The sequence below is a fragment of the Labeo rohita genome, chromosome 3, assembly GCF_022985175.1.
Source record: "Labeo rohita strain BAU-BD-2019 chromosome 3, IGBB_LRoh.1.0, whole genome shotgun sequence".
Lineage (NCBI taxonomy): Eukaryota > Metazoa > Chordata > Actinopteri > Cypriniformes > Cyprinidae > Labeo > Labeo rohita.
Genome location: NC_066871.1, coordinates 9,111,365 through 9,129,859, shown reverse-complemented (window position 1 = coordinate 9,129,859; position 18,495 = coordinate 9,111,365). Strand labels below are relative to the sequence as shown.

The 18,495-nt window shown below is 34.8% G+C and overlaps 1 protein-coding gene across 1 annotated transcript in view; it reads right to left on the bottom strand.

Annotated features, from left to right (window-relative positions):
* The window catches only part of hs3st4 (heparan sulfate (glucosamine) 3-O-sulfotransferase 4), a 130,118-nt gene extending 121,935 nt beyond the window's left edge, over positions 1 to 8,183 (bottom strand). Inside the window, exon 1 of the mRNA XM_051099298.1 lies at positions 6,982 to 8,183. Coding sequence (XP_050955255.1) covers positions 6,982 to 7,592 — 611 coding nt within the window. The 5' untranslated portion in view covers positions 7,593 to 8,183. The remainder of the gene's footprint in view (positions 1 to 6,981) is intronic.
* Positions 8,184 to 18,495: the final 10,312 nt, after the last annotated feature.

Genomic DNA, 18,495 nt, shown 5'->3' with positions numbered 1-18,495 from the left:
CAGTATATCTATTGTTTTATAATTAGAAGCCTAACGAATTTCCTTTTTATTGTGCTATCATTCTTTTCTAATAAGTTCATTGTCATTTCATTTAACTTGGTGTAATAAAATAACTAAAATAATAATAGGGTACAACGCCCCTATGATATTATTTTCCTCCAAACCACTAGATGGCAGAAAAACGTGGCGTAGCACTTTCCAAAACATCTGCTTTATAAGATACACGTGCAAATTTGGCTGATCCTTGATGCGATCGCGGGCAGCAGCACAAAGTCGATTCTGTGCTTACTTTATCTAATATTTGATGTTTTTTTAAATTTTGTAGATTTAAGTAGCAAATGAGAATCGCTAATAAGCTTGAATATATTTTGAGATAATGGTCTTCTTAATGATTTTTAGTTTTGTTTAAGATAATTAAAACAGCAGTTTTTAAATAACGAAAGAATATGTAAAAGTATGGTATTTGGGGTAAAAAGCACCCTTGGTGTTGGGGCTAAAAGGCATAATAATTAACATGAGAATTAATTAGATGGCTGACTTTTCGATTTGTTGATGAGACATTGTTAGATTCAGATATTATATATTATGTTGGGTGTCCATCTTAGAGATAATCACGATGTTTAGAATGAAACCATCATATTTAAAAACATGCTATTAATCATATCATATAATAAAATATAATTTGTTGTTACTACTGTAAATCTGTATTAAATTACTTTGGGATCTTCTTCAGTGCTTTCAGAATCTTTAAATTTTAAAATGATTTTGTTTCTGTATTTTAAAATTCATTCATTCATTCATTCATGAATGAATGAATGAATATTTTAAAATATATGTTTTATAATAATATTTTAATGACAGTATTTATTGAACAAAAACGTATTTTATTTATCAAAATAAGCAGAAAATAGTACAAACTTTGCTGAAGTGATTGTTTTGAACAAGTATTAACTTAGACATTATTAAAAAAAACAAACAAACAAACAAACAAACAATATTTTAGCTAAAGTATTTGTATGAATACTTTGTGCCTTTTACCTCATGCTGTTGGGCCTTTTGACCCATGTGTGGGGTGAAAGGCCCCCCTTGCCACCTCATATATTTATAACATTTGTAAACACAATAAACGCCTTGTATGATTTATTTTCAAACAAAATCTGTTGCTCCATACATGTTCAATACAAACATTTTTTTCTTAGGGTGTGCCTTTAGCCCCGTTGTACCCTAATAAAAATGATAATAATAAAAAACATTTTAAAATAACTAATAAAAAACATTTTAAAATAACTAATATAAATGGCAAGAACAGAAAACAAAATGACTAAAACTTAATCTAAAATTAAAATGAAAACAGACTATATTAAAATAAAAACTAATTTAAAATAATACTATTAATCTACTAATATCCACTAAAATAACATTGGTTTGGAACAACAAGAGGGTGAATAAATAATTTAGGTAAAACAATGACTTAGAAGAAATATTTCAATTTAAGGAAATATCTGCACTCTAAATAAAATGCTGGGTTAAAAACAAACCAGTGCTGGGTGAAATTTAAACAAACTCAGCAACTGAGTGGTTTTGACCCAGAGATTGGGTTAAATGTTTAAAATCAACCCAAAACTTATTTAGACACCTTCAACATTTCTCACATTATCACAGCTTATTCATTCTAGTTTAGAAAATGGTAATAAAATATGACAAGAACTCAGAGTTACACTGTATCAGAACAAATTCATCTTGATAATGTCAGATAACTTTGATAGAAAGGTATGCGATGTATTACAATCAACCAAAATGTATCCAGACAGCTGTTAGTATGACAATATTTACACAACTATCAATACTATGTTGACCAATTGCCAAGCAATGCTTAATTTTGTTCAGTCTGTGGTGAAAAAAAGGTATATATATATAATTGCTAATGCAAAACATGGTCAGGTCAAACTGTCTGAAAGATTTTTGGTCCCAAATTTGTATTAGTTTTACTGGTAGTCCACTGTATGAAGACGTTTTGGGTATGATATGTCACAGTTTACTTTATTTTGCTATATCATAGTGTCCTGCACCCACTAGTAAAAAAAAAAAAACATATAAAAAATTATATCTGGTTTGGAATAATTTTGGTTTGAGTGTATATTCAACTTAAAAATAACTTTTTCTTGCTTAAAATTAACCCAAAATAGGGTGGAAATTAACATTTATTAATATATTCAATAAATGAACATTAATACGTTGAATAAATAATAAAATGAATAATTGTTCACCATTTTTGATTATTGCTGATGCCTGTCTGATTTTTAATTTACAACCTATTTCGGGCTGATTTTAAGCCAGGCATACAGTAATTTTTTCAACAATAGTTGAGTTAAAACTGCCTAGAAGGCTGGGTTAAACGTTTAACCCAGCGCTGGGCTGTTGTTAGCTAGAGTGTGCCAATAGTATCTTTTGGCATGTTAGTGATGACCACAGCGATTAATTTCTACCCATCTCTTTCAGTTTATATAAGCAAACATCTATGGGGCAAGAACGCAAGATGCTGCCTTTAACTCTCAATATTCCTTTAAACTACAAAAGTTGTAAGAAATTCTAAATTTCTGAAGTTCTACTCTTTAGCAGGAAACAAGGGGCACCGGGGAATAAATAGGTGGTGGAATTAGAGTGCTTCATTGTGTAGCCTTGTACGGGGCAGGAACAATGCGTGGGCTTCAGCAGTGTATGGCTCTCATTGATCAGAATGTATTTTATCTCCAACAAAAAGGAAGAGACCTTGGTGTAGGCAATGCTGATTCTTTGCTATCTCTTGAAAGGCCACCTCTTTTTCAGGCTTACGACCAGACACAAAGAAGGAAAAACTCTCCTGAGGTCAAACAGCTGAAGGATCTCCAGCTCTGAATATTGTGTGGGGGACTATTGAATAAAATGAATAAATAACAGATCAGAGAAGACTGCAAAATGCAGCAAATATCCTATTAGATTTTTTTTTTTTTCCTACAATATAAAACAACCACATATTTGCTTGCATCCATGCACAATGTAAACTATACTATCACTGTGCACTAATCAGGAGTCGGGGTTCTCAAAAAGAGCAATGTTTTTGCACTACAAATGGCTTAGTTAGAGTTGTCTCTGCATATTAAGCTAAGATGAGTCTTTTAACACTGCAAAAATTACACACTTCAGCTTTAACACTCTCTTTTTTACCTTCCTGCACTCCTTTAATCTGAGAGTGGACCCCAACAGTGGTGCGATTCGTCTAATGATGCCGAGCTATTATTATTTGACGGAGGGAACGCATTACCCACTCAATGAAAGTGAGGCTTCTTTTAAAAGCAGACAGGAGTTTAACAGAGCATCCGGTCCTCCCTGACAAGCCTTTTAAACATTGCGTCAGGCTGTAAAGGAGGAGCACCATCATATTTCAAGACTGAAAAGACTACCTAACTTCTCCTGATAAATACACCCAGCAAATGAAGACCAAAACCTTTACTGTTGGATATTTATTCATGATGGCTTTAACATGTAAAACCGGCTTGTCTCTGCGTCTTTGCATACAGAATATTTGTAAACCTAGTTGCCTTCTTACTCATATTATAGGGGATAGACTACCTAAAAATCAAAACTGACTCACTGTCATGTTGTTTCTAACGTACTTTCTTCTGTGGAACATAAAAGAAGATATTCTGAAGAATTATTTTGTCCTTGCAATGAAAGTCAATGGGTCGAACACCATTGACTTTTAATGTACATTGTAAAATGATGATTTTCGAAGTGGTAAATTGACTATACTGTCAAAACCAAATATATAATATATATATATATATATATATATATATATATATTACTAGTGGGTGCAGGACACTATAGTTTATTTATGTAAGTGAGGATAGCAAAACAAAGTAAACTGTGACATATTATGGCCAAAAATTCTTCATACAACAGACTACCAGTAAAATTGATAAATATTTGTGAACAAAAATTATTCAGACACTTTCACCTGACCAGGTTTTGCTTAAGTGCTTTTCTTTCATTGCTAATGTGACCTTTTTAGCACCACGGACTGAACAAAATTAAGCATTGCTTGGTAATTGGTCAACAAAGTATTAATAGTTGTGTAAATATTGCCATACTAACAGTATTTTTGGTTGATTGTAATCCATTACATACCTTTCTATCAAAGTTATCTGACATTATCAAGATGAATTTGTTCTGAAACAGTTTAACTCTTATTTCTTGTCATATTTTATTACCATTTTCTAAACTATAGTGAATAAACTGTGATAATGTGAGAAATGTTGAAGGTGTCTAACTACATTTAGGTTTGACTGTATTTCACTCTTTCTACTTAAAAAAATATTCACATTTGTTACTTGCATTTCTTTATAATTATTTGTGAAATTTCTGAGTAAAAATTATTTCAAAGTAGGTTTTTCCCCAGTGTATAGACTAAAACAAAACACTGAGTTCCACAGAATAAAGAAAGTTGTACCGTTTTGTAAATGACATGAGGGCGAATAAATGAAATCATTAACTTATGCAAATTATTTACATTAATGAACTACACGTTTCGCATGTTTAAGCTTTACAGCCACAGCTAAGTGTGAAATGAGCCAGTTCTGCAAATGCAAATCAGTTTGCAAGCATTTGGTGAGATTATGGACTCAAAAGTCAATATTAAGACACAAATGTGACCCTGAACCACAAAACCAGTCATAAAGGTCAATTTTTTGAAATTGAGATTTATACATCATGAATAAATAAGATTTCCATTGATGTATGGTTTGTTATGATAGGGCAATATTTGGCTGGGATACATCTGTTTGAATATCTGGACTCTGAAAATCTAAATATTGAGAAAATCAACTTTTAGCAATGCATATTACTAATCAAAAATTAAGTTTTGACATATTTACAGTATTAAATTTACAAAATGTCTTCATGGAACATCTTTACTTAATATCCTAATGATTTTTGGCATAAGAGAAAAATAGAACATTTTTACCTATACAATGTATTGTTGGCCACTGTTACAAATATACCCGATCAGAAGGATCACAAATGTTGTGTGTATGCTATATCAAATAAAATAAAAAATAAAATTTATTTACAGTTTGTTATTTTTGTTTAGCTTCATTTAATCTCTCTTTTCCCGCTTTGACGTATTGCACATCTAACCCGAGAGTTATTGCACATGTAATGTTGTTTCCTTCAGTGCCAGGCCATTACATATTTGATATTCCTCCAAGCTACATGTCATGTTCCTAGTGCATGTGGAAACAAATTTACGTCCGCTTAAGAGATTTTCCAGGCTCAGGGACACTAAAACACACAAAGCACTCTTAGGTGTTATTTATATAAGCTTGTCATCCCCCGGTCTAATGAGCCCCACACAACGAGCATAATGAAACAGCTCACATTAACACCCAGGCAAATGAATGAATGTTACGAGTTCGGCTTGCTCTGAAGTGAATTGCGGCAGATGTTGCCCGGCCCCAAAGCTCTGAGTCACAGCCCAAGGCTAGCAGATCCAAGCGGATCCAGCACACGCCGCAGCGTGGCTTAATGCTCATTCAATCTCTACCCCTCAGACGCTCTTTGTATAAGCGCCTCCTCACCATAGGTGACTGCTCGGCTGAATGATGTTAGATCTATGTAGAATAGCACTCAGAAGAAAAACAGCCTGGCTGTAATAACCTGCACTGGTTCGGATTGTAAATAGAGTGGAGAGATGTAAACTAAGAAATATCGCAGGCTGACGAGTCAAAGCATTTTGAGTATGGGTATGTGAAAGCACATACACCTGAGTAAGCACCTCATGATTTGAGCACACCTGGGAGTCCGGAGCCCATGCGTGCTGAAAGCGCTCAACGGAGCATTCGCTGCACCTGGCTCTGCTGAGCAGTGATTGTGAACATGAATTCGGCATGAAATGAAACAGTCTTGCTGTTGTAGTAATTATGTTAAAGCTGGACAAAAGCATCCGCTGCAGCCTGGAGCTCGGTTGCTTTTGAATCATCGCATGTGTATTAGTCTACTGACTAATTGACTGACTAAAGCGTCTCTCGACTGCAAAATGGGAAACAAAAGCTGATGACCAAGTCTACATTAAGTGTACTCAAATGCAATACATACAGAAGTAGCTTTTACTTCTGATCAGGCCTTTTTATACCATTTCTTATTTTATGACTATACTAAACTTGGATGTATATACCCGTTATTTAGCTGTACATTCATCTTCTGTCTTCAAAAGCTTTGATCAACAGTACAAATACTAGGGCATTTTTGTACTAAAAGAGTGGATTTGATTCTAAATTACTAGTTAATTTTTAAAATTACAATAATGGTAAGTAATTTCTGCAATCCCTGAATGCAAGCACTTTTTATAGAAAAGGACTGAAAGAAAACTCAACTCTAATATATGGGTCAATGACAAGATGCTCATTGATGATATGTGGGCTTTGCCCAGATCTACCAAATTACTCAAAAATTGCATTTTTAATTTCTGATTATTACTTTTCGCATCAGTAGTTTGGCATATTCTTCCATTATTGTTTTGTCTTGACTTCTATTTTCTTGCTGTAAATTATTAACAATACAAATAAATTAACAAATAAAAATAATCATGTAAAACAAATAAATAATAAATAAAAACTTGTATCCCATAAATCAAAGTCACTGTCAAGAAGGAAGCCATTTTGTTGTCATGTGACAAGAAAACCATAAAACAGAGAAACAGAAAGGACCCCTACATTCTTATGACTATTTTACATAGGTGCATATATATATATATATATATATGGGTGTTTGTGTGGAAAAAAATGAATGTTAGCAAGTAATAACTGAACTTTTTTAAAAGAATATTACACTAAAGAAAGACATGGCATTTCCAGGAACTTTAAACTAGATTGTTTTCATGATCCCAGACATCCTTATCTGTCACTGACCCATAAACAACACAACAGAGAAATGTGAAGGGCGCACCTGTACCAATCCAGTCCCTTCTCGTAGTTCCTGTCAAAGAAGTGCGGCTCATTCCCAACGGCTCGAACGTCGGGATGAACCCGCAAAGCTTCCAGCAGAGCCCTTGTCCCCCCTTTCTTCACTCCGATTATAATGGCTTGGGGCAATTTCTTAACCCCGTAATCCGAGGTGCAGTTCACCACTCTCCGAAGCTCGCTGTCCGTGGTGCTGAATTCCGGGTGTTCGTGCTCTCCAGCAGCGGCGGCGGCGGCGGCGGCACGCGTCGTAGCCGCCTGAGCTCGCACCCATCCCGCCGTCCTCTCGTCGATCCCCACGCTATTTCTAACGGTCGAGACGGCGATAGTTTGCTCTGTCGCCGTCCTCTCGATGAACTCCTCGTCGAGGTAGACCGGGGAAGAGGTGGAGTAAAGTTTTTCCCTCAGCGTAACAAAAGTTGTTTCCTCTGTCACGAGTCTCCCCTGGTAAACGTAGTTCTCCTGGAACTGGAAGGAGTTGTAACAGCTCATCAAGCTATAGAACAGATAGGTGACAGAAAGGGAGAGGGTGAACATGAATAAGATCTTCCGGGGCACTTTAGAAGTAAAAACCGAAGTGCTGGACCAAAATGCCATCTCTGATAGCAGCGACCCTCTCAGAGAAGTGGCCAGACATGTTTCCACCCCAAGTCTCGCATGGACACTCAACAACAATAATCTGTCACCATCAACACCGCAAACATCTGAAAGTGCGAGGAGCCCGCGCACTCCACGCGCGCTTCACTTGAGGAAAACGGATCGTTAAAATTCCAGAAGAACGTCTCGAGTATCGATTTCTTATTCCGACGCTGACAGCCTTTGTCACAATTGATCGGATTGAACTTGCAGATGAGAACGGCTGCGGTCGGGCGTCCTTCCAAACGAGCAGCCCGCCTGGATGTAGACTGAGGGTGGTGGTGGTGGTGATGATGATGCCGCTGCTGATGGAAGTCTTGGCATCTTAGAAGAAAAGGGGCAAAGAGATAGCAAAGTCTCTGAAGTGATGTGCAGGGCACGTCTTCACCCGATGCCGCTTCTGGAGTGCAATTTTGACACCGCTGTCCTTCACACCGCTGATTTCAAGTGCCAATTGGCGCAAACGCTGGATCTTAATCCAAACGAGGTGCTGATGTTGTATCACGCAGTCATCCTCCCACTGCTAATCCACTAACTTTGAGCGCTGGAGAGTGAGCAGCCTCGCCATAAATATTCATTGACTGCTCTCAGTGGCTGAGAGTGCAGCGCGCAGTCGTAACGCCTCGTGTTGATTGGTAGACGTGATGTGCGCATCAGCCGTGGGCTCATCCAAAAAACCGAATAATACTACAGTAAGAAATACTGGCGCTACGTCTGTCGCTTTTTTCTCAACACGACAGAGGAGGAAAGCATTAGACACGCTTGGAATTCTATCAGGCGAAATAAAAACACATTTATATAGATATTTATTTATTAAAAAAAAAAAAAAACATATTGATTTATAATATTTATATTTATTTTATTATATCATTTAAATATTCTAGCAATATTACAAAACAATCTATTCACTAACAGCTTTAATTTTCATAAACTAAAATATTTATAGCATATAGTACATTTATTGTATGTATTGTATAAAATATATTTTTTTATGGCTTAATTATTGATTGCTTTTATAAATGCACAATTTGATTTTCTGAAGAACAGTTGAAAGTATCAAATGCAGAAATTTGGGGGTGCACTAAATAAAAGTGCACAAATAATTACAAAGAAATGGGAAGTGACGCGTTAAATTAAACATGATTTTTCTTTTAAAACATACACCAGTAATCTTTGTTTTATTACAGTGTGGTGGGTGTTTGTCACACTCACACAACCTGCAAAACATGCAGTACCAGCACTAGTGAAAGCAGTACTGATAAGAGGAATCTTACAGCAGCTCATTATATGAATATATTTCTTCCTTTTATTATTATATCTGATATCACATTTATATTGTTATGACTCCATTTTTTAGACAGAAGTACTAACTCTAGGCTATACAGAGCAGCTCATGCCTGCTCTCTACTGGCCTGAGAGATGCAGGACTAATCCATGCAACAAGAGCACTGGGTAAAGAGTGGTGATTCTTTATGACAGGTACCTTAATGCACATTACAGCACATTAATGCACGGATTGCAGGAGTGACTGTAGAGATGAAGAATGATTGAACGGGTGAATGCACGCATTTCTGGAATTCAGCCGTGTTCTTGTGGTATGTATTCTGAATAATTCAACAATGGGAATTTCTTTATTTGTTTTCTTTCCCCCCCTCTCCCATAGAGTTCTCTAAATAGAAGCACTAAAGCAACATTTACAGTGAAAATGCTCATTTTAAAATCACATGTTATGGACCTTTTTAACTGAATTTGATCTAAGGATTTGACATATGTCTTTTAGGGATATAAACAGATGACTTGTGAGCTGAACGATGTGTCCCCTTCCTTTAGATCACTCCATTCATCATGTCCCTCATGTTCTACGGCTTCCAGCTCAGAGCATCCGTTAAAAGTAAGCATTTCAATTTCCTGATAAATCTTAGTTCCTGCAGTAAGCTTCTTGTAGTTGGTTTTTAGAGGTTGTTTCATATCAAGAAAGATGTTTGAGCACTATATAGGGTAAATGTGCACAGTTGAATAGGGTTTGAGCTGTTTAAGTGTACTGTAGTAGGAACAATACACTGTAAAATGTCCAATTTTAACTGTTAAAAACAGGAAAAATGCTACAGTGAAATCTACGGGGGAAAAATTGTAATAGATCCAACCTTACATTTAAAGTAGGTTAAATGTACCATTTTTGGAAGTAAAAAGAACAAGTATAAAAAAAAAAAAAACCTGTAACCTGAAATTCCCAGAATTCTCTGGGTAAAACTTCACATTTGATTTCATAAGTATTTCTTAATAGTTCTTGTTAGCAGTTATGGTCATACAGTATTTTAAAGTGTCCTAATATTGTGCTGGAGTCCCTACAACAGGTTTAAATGCATCTAAGGTCAGAAAACATTGAAATTTTCTCAGAATATTCATTTACATATAGAATGATTTCGAAACGATTCGTTCAATCAGTTCTGAGCATAAGATCTGTAAACCCCGCTCTTCCATATGCCTACTCCGCTCTGATTGGTCAGCAGGCCAAGTCTGCTGTGATTGGCACAGAGCGGAGTACACGAGCAAGTTTAGTGAGCGCTACCATTTGTGTTGCCAAGTCTGCGGTTGTTTTTGATTTCCACGGCTGAAGCAACCCCAATAAAGTCATATTTAACCCCTGGTAATTTACACCAATTATGAACACGATTTTTATTGCTTAATTTTATTGCTTTATTGATTTTATTTTATTGGTTTAGGCATAGTTTTGAGTAGAAACTAGTTACTTGTAGTTGGGTTTTTGGAGGTTGTTTCAAATCAAGAAAGATGTTTGAGCACTATATATGGTAAATCTGCACATGTGAATAGGTTTTAAACTGTCTAAGTGCACTGTAATATGAGCAGGAAAAAATACGCTGTTAAACACTAAGAGAGAGAGAGAGAGAAAGAGAGAGAGAGAGAGAGTAATTTCTCAATGATTTCGAAACAATTCATTCGATCGGTTCTGAGCATAAGGTCTATAAACCCCTCCCTTCTGTAAGCCTACTCTTTTCTGATTGGTCAGCTGGCCAAGGCTGTTGTGATTGGCACAGAGAGGAGTACTCGAGGAGGTTTAGCGAGTGCTATCATCTGTGTTGCCAAGTCCGCAGTTGTTTTTGATGTCCATGGCTTGAAGCAACCCTGATAACATCATATTTAGCCCCTGGAAAGCGAATTTATCAAAAAACAAAAAAAAAAAAAAAACCCAGAAAGTGGTTTTTAACAGGCGACCCTCCTCAAAACATGACTGGGCTGGTTTAGGGCTAGTTGTGAGTAGCAGTTGGGCGGGTTTTGTTGTGAAAACCTGGCAACCCTGGACAAGGTACTTGTAGTTGGGTTTTTGGAGGTTATTTCAAATCAAGAAAGATGTTTGAGCACTGTATACGGTAAATCTGCACATTTGAATGGGTTTTAAACTGTCTAAGTGCACTGTAATAAAAGCTAGGGATGGGCATATTGATCCTGAAGTATTGCTATATCAATACTGATGTGAGTATCGAAAGTATCGATACTCAAATAAAAAATACCAAGGTGTGTTTTTATTTACAAGTGACTTTGTTTATTTAACAAAAAAGTATGTGTATAACCTACGCGAATAATTGTGCAGGATTGAACTATTTTCCTGCTCATCTGAATGCACGCAAGAGCATTCTCTCACTTCAGACAGTGCATTCAAACAAGGCTGCGTTTCCCAAAAGTATCATAAGAAAGCAAAAAAAAAACATGTTTGATTTATTTCACAATGAACACACTGAAATCGTAGCCTACATAATTTGTGCACATTTCTGTGAATTAACGTTTAAAGTTCATTGATCATGTTTTATTCTGTAGTAATGTTAATACAAATCATACACTGTCAGAATAAAAAGGTTGCATTTTATGTGTGCAACAGCCTGTCACCAGCAGCCCCTTATAAAACTAAGTATTTTCAACTATAGGTTTTGTAGTTACCACTACAGTAAAAAAATGTAATTTTAAATATAATTTAACTTGCAATTAAGGCATATTAAATGTTAAAATGCATTTCAAATATAAAGTTAGGGGGTATCATTACATATTTTACTCTTAGTAATTTAATAAATGCAATAATTGAAAAGTTACATTTAGAAGTATCATATCGGTATCAATATCGATGATACTGGCCTTAAAAGTATCGGCATCGTATCGAAAACAAAATTAGTGGTATGGGCGATACCCTAAAATAAGCAGGAAAAAAAATACACTGTTAAACACTGTAAATGCTACAGTAAAACCTGCTAACTGGTTAACACCAAGTTCCCTTATTGCATATGGGAAAAACACTGTAATGGATCCAACCTTACATCTAAGGTAAGTTAAATATTCCATCTTTGGAAGTAAAAAAAATATGTCATCTTACTGTTTATAGTAAAAAACTGTAACCTTCACAGAATTCCCTGGGTGAAACTTCACATTTTATGGTATTTCAAGTATTTCTTAATAGGTTCGTTAGCAGTTATGTATATTAGGGTTTTATGCAACAGCTTATTTTGCTTAATTAATGTTTATTGCATTAAAATGTTTATTGGAAAGGCAACTTGTGGTGAGTTTTGATGCTTTTGTGTGTTATTATGGTGGATGACAGTATATGTTAAAGGTACAAAACAGATTTTAATAGCATTATTAATAGCTTTTTTGTATATTACAGTTTTAAACTGTAAAATTTACTATTTGTTTTGTAAATATGTTCACATTTTTACAAGATTTTTATATTTTTCAGTATATGAATACTGAAACCCCTTTCTGTACATTCAGTAGGTTAGTCAAAAACTATATGCCATGTAAAAGACTAAGTATTTGTAGTGTGGTTATACTATGAAAGACACTAAACTTCACATTCATTACAGCACCTACACTGTAGGAAAACATCATGTTGTGCTGGCTTTTGCTGCAGCTAGCTGATATTCCTTCCTCTTCCCACATACAGGGCACCCACCTATCTAGATGTGGCAGTGTTGCTGTTCTCACTCTCCAATGTTAAAATGACCTCTCAAACTTAGGTACAAATGCTCACTGCATATACAGAACCACACACTGTAGGAAACACAATTCAGAGATCAAAAAAATCGGATGCATATTTTTTTGAAGTTGCTTTTAAAGATAGCACCTGCCTAGAAGCTACAAGAAAATGCAATGTAGAGTTCACAGTAAAGGAAAACTCATTTTTAAATATCCATGGATATATAAAAGATCGCCCGGCAGTTGGACTCTAAGCTTCTGGCACGCAGTCTAAAGGGAAATCCTGTGAAATTTGGCAAAAATGCTTGAAACAGATTTATAGTACTTTGGTCTATAAGCCTGCATAAACATTAAGACCTAAGACTGCAATAAACTGCATAGCATGAATTGTTATAACAACAACACAGAGATAATTACGATTCCAGTCTTCAGTGTCACATGATCCTTCAGAAATTATTCTAATATGCGGTTTGCTGCTCAAACAACATTTCTTATTATTGTTGGCCAGAATAAGCTAGGTTGTGAACCATGTTATTTAATTTGTAAATGGTCTGGCTATGCATAACTAAGTTCATCCAGGGCTTTGTAAGTTTTACCAGCTTCTTTAGGGAAACTTCTGTCAGGTCTCTGAAATGGAAGGATTATAGCATAAATCAATTTTGATTACACTCTTGGAACTGTTCATTAACAATTATGCAATATTTGCTCTGATAATTAGTATTTTTACTTTCTAATGCCTTTCAAACTGAATACAAGTAAAGATTCTTTCATATTAATCTAAGCACTACATTTTCATCCAGCCTTGATGTTATTTTCCCCCTAGATAATAAAGTGAGCAGACAATATGGCTAAATATAAATATGCAGACAGACTGCTCTATGCGCTAACAATAGGTAATTAGTGGACAACTTTCAAATGTTAACATATGGTTCATCTATTTAAATATTTTTATGCCATGCAGCTCGGCAGAAATGTCTAAACTGCAATATTTCTTCTCTATCCGTTGCCTTCTGTTTTGGACATTCTTATTGCTTGATCATACTTGAACATGTCCTTCCCCTCCAATGAAAACCAAACAAAACAGAAAAATGACATGTTCACCAAGCTGTGAGCTCAAGGCAAAAGCAGAAATGCTTCCACTGTCTGAGTGAGAAAGAAAACAGCAACCTCTGACAGCCTCCAAGGCACAAAAAAAAAGAAAAACCACACACATCCAAAAGCATGGAAATATGTGGAAAGGACTAAACAAGCCAGAAGATCTATAAAGCCTAGAGTAAATTGATGATCAGCTGATAGCACCAATGAATTTCACTGCACCAGTGGAGACAGAACAAAATAATTTCACCCTCCACTTTTATTTTGGTCCTGGGATGACAGTAGAGACAGGTGATGATAATACAGTAGAGTATAATTTAAGAAGTCCACAGTAATATTGACACATGCAGTCATTCAAATACAGCTCTCGAATTTAGAAATGTCAGCAATGTAACAGTTTTTACACCCTTTCTATATGAATATGCCAAACTGCTGGATATGAAATGATGCTCTTTGGTTGCTTTTAGTTTTGTGTACACCCAAGATGCACGACTGCATCAGGGCGATAAAAATGTGCTGGGTTACAACCGATGCCTCACACAGGAAACTGTTATTCCTGTGACATCAGAGGGATGATAACAATTTTGTAAGGCAATAGTGCAACAAGCAGGAGCGCTTTGCTGACACTATAAAGACAGAGTCAGAAATGGCCGGGCAGTCTGTCAATGAACAAGTGAAATGATAGATACCAGGCCTTTATCGAATCAATACCGTTGTTTCCTCCCATGTTGAACAGGCTGCCATGCAGTGGACTAATTAGATGATAAAAAGTGATGGATGTGTATTAAATTCACCAGGCTCTTAAAAAAATGCTCCTTTGGGCTTTGTAGCATTTCCTGCTGACCTTTTAGATCCTAACTTTATTGTATGTGAATGCAATTAAATCAATCCGTCCGATAGCACCGGTGCTGTTTGCGGGGCTTAACTACACGCAGGAATTCGGTTGACTGCGACGGGAAAGCCGGGAGATTGAATTTGTAATATTGTCAACAGCGTCTGTGTAATCAACAAGAAAACAAACAAATGAAACATTTCCAAGAAGCATAGTTGTGTTCCATGAAACATAAAATAGATAATGAGCGATTTCCTCAGTCAGGCATGATAAAAATTGGAAGAGTAAAAGCCTATTGATCCTAATGTCATTACTCAGAAAGATAATGAGAGATGACAAATTTGAGCTGAAATAAAAAGTCACAGAGGACAGGTTGCTGGGAAGGAGAATCAGAATGACTTCTGAAGGGGTCACGAGCTCTGGAGAGAAAGAGCGCGGCAAACCGCAGAGAACGGGCAGGATAACCATCAGGGGCCATGGGGAGTCTCGCATCTCGCTACTAGAAACTAGAGGTCAAAGAATTTCCCTGCGGACGTCCACTAGGCCGTGCTTTGCCCTGGAGACATCAGCCCTCTTATGAAGGCTTTTCTTCTCATTAAGGTTCTCCTACAGATCCTTCAGACCCCCGTAGCAGAACAGAATGGCAATGAAACACTCAGGAGCTATTGTTAATAAGACTGTTGTTCAATTGCAGGGTGAACACCTTATAGAGTGACTGTCTTATATAGCACTATAGTATTATCTTTTATTATCTTATAGAGTGACTGCCTTATATAGCACTATAGTATTATCTTTTATATCTTGATTTGACAAGAATATACTCAAAGCGGGTCAAGACAGTCTTAAGACTAGATTTATAGCTCAACAATCAGTTTAGGTTAACGTCATAAAAAATGCATCAAAATAGTGATGCACAATATCGGTACCACATAGGTTATTGGCCAATAATGTTTTTATTTGCTTGATATTTGATATTTGATATATAGTGGTTTGATATATAGTGGTTGTTAATCACTTGCTGTCATCAAAGTTTATTTTTAAATAAACTAATAACACACCGATAATAAATGTAATCAAATATCAGAATATCTATTTTTCATACTGTAAATTATAAATGTTTGTGATGTTTAAATTGACTTTTAAAGGGTTAATTTCATTTTTAGTGTTTATTTACATTTACAACAGGTGCTGAATTGGTTAATAATGGATATTTATTTGTGCTCATTTGCTCTATTTTTTACATTTAACCAACTCTGTGGTTATTTAACAATCAAGTTCTAATAACAAACAAACTGTTAATTGTAATCTTTAGCAAATATTATAAAGTTTTGATTAGGGGTCGACGATATTTGTTTTTCAGGGCCGATGCTCATACTGATTATTACAGATCAATAACCAATATTTTGAACCAATATGTATCAATATAAAAATGAAAATTTATGTCAAAATTTACTCAGAGAGGGTCAAGACAGTCTTAAGATTGCATTTATAGCTCAACAATAACAGTTAAGGTTATAAAAATCACAATATCGGTGATGCACAATATCGGTACCACATTGGTTATTGGCCAATAACTGTTTATTGTTTATTTATTTTATTATTATTATTATTACTATTATTTGATATTTGATAAATATAACCATCATTGATACATAGTGGTTGATAATGGATATTTATTTGTGCAAGTGATTTATTTGTTAATCACTTTTTGTAATTTTACACTTACTTAAAGTACATTTTTAAATACACTATAACACACCAATAATAATTGTAATTTTTATCAGTTATCACAATGAATATCTATTTTTCAGATTTTTTTAGTTGTTTATTTACATTTATGACAATTGCTTAATTGGTTAATACTGGATATTTATTTGTGCTCATTTGCTCTGTTTTTACATTTAACCAGATTTGTCATCATTTAACGATTTAGTCAATTTTCATGTACACAAATAAAACTCTTCATTGTAATCTTTAGTAATATTATAAAGTTGTGATTGGGGTTGACCGATATTTGTTTTTCAGGGCCGATACTTATTATTACAGATCATGTAGACTGATAACCGATACTTTCAACTATATATATATGTTTGATGTAAAAATTAAAATTAATGTCAAAATTTACTCAAAGAGGGTCAAGACCATCTTAAGATTGCATTTATAGCTCAACAATAACAGTTAAGGTTATAACAATGCAATGCACAATATCGGTACCACATTGGTTATCAGCCAATAGCTCTTTTTATTTATTTTTTTTATGACTATTATTTGATATTTGATATATAGTGGTTAATATTTAAAGTATTATATTTACAGTATTTGTGATTTATTTGTTAATCAATTTCTGTCATGTAACACTTATTTAAAGTTCATTTTTAGATACACTATAACACACTAAAAATAAATGTATCAAATATTTATAAAATATCAGAATGAATATCTATTTTTCAAATTGTAAATTAGTCTGGTGTAAAAACAACAACAACAACAAGTCAAAATTTACTCAAAGAGGGTCAAGATAGTCTTAACACTCAACAATAACAGTATCAATATCGGTACCACATCGGTTATAGGCCAATAACTGCTTTTTTTTTTTTTTTTTTTTTTTTTATGATTATTGCTTGATATTTGATATATAGTTATTGATATTTATTTGTGTAAGTGATTTAAGTGTGTTTTTCAGGGCCGATGCCGATTATTATAGATCAAGTAAAGTGATAACCGATACTTTGAACTGATAACTATGTCTGGAATAAAAATTTATGTCAAAATTAAGAATAAAAAGGGCTCTAAGAAAAACATTCTTTAAATTCTTTTATTGGCAAATTGGTTTTGAAAATGACCAGTACCGATAACCATAAAATGCTTAATATCGGCACCGATAATTGCAAGGCCGATATCCAGTCAATCCCTGATTAAATTATCTTTTAAAATGATTAATTTTAGTTTTTAGTGTTACAGTTTTTAGATTTTAGATTTGTACAAAATAGTATTTTAATATCTAATTTAACATGATTTTAGATTAGCAGCTGAACTTAAAAAACAAAACAATACTCAAATAAAACAAAGATCATTGCGAGCGAGAGATTTAAAACTTGGTTCAAGTAATTATAGTCTGCCTCGACCCAGATTCCACTCCACAATATATGTTTTATCATGCTCATTTCCCAAAATGGCTTAATTATTATAAAGAAGAAAGTCAACAGTTATGTTGTTTCTAGACCATCTGGGATAATCACATCCTGAGGAAAAGGTGACCAATTGTAGAATGGGAGCAGGTGTGAGACACTGAGAACCACCTCAGACAAAAGGATATCAGAATGTAATCAACATACAGACCACAGCTGTTACAAAAGGAGCAACCTCATTTACATTAAGGGGAGTAAACTGTAACTGTATAAAAGGTTTGAGATTAGGATGTTCTGGGTTCATTCTGACTCCGTTGAACCCAAGGTACTACATGTACTTTGCCACTGCTATGCTGCAATAACAACTTCATCGAGATTTTCTATGGCCTCTTCACTTTTTCTTACAAAGGTGAAGACGTTTAAAAAAAAAAAAATGGGTGAGTGACTTAAGATCATTTCTATCTGCACTATAACACTATCCTCTAAATCATGTAATACATGTTTGTAAAATACATAAATTATTTTGTTTGACTAATTCTGAGAACAAGAATCTCTTCAAGGAGAAAAGTTGTCTTCTCCCTTTCCTCTCAAGAGAACATTGGTATATTATTTATTTTTCCAGAACTTCAGCTGATGCAACACTTTCCCTGCTGAGCATTCAATCTTCAAACATAACTCAGAGCAACAGAGAGAAGCAATTGAATGCCAGTGGAATGGTGAAAACACCCCGGAAAGCAATCGGGAAGTGAAAGATCTCTCAAATAGTTTAAAAAGTATCAGAACAGCTTGTAATAGATCTAAGGCCTCTAATGACCCCTTCTCGGGATGT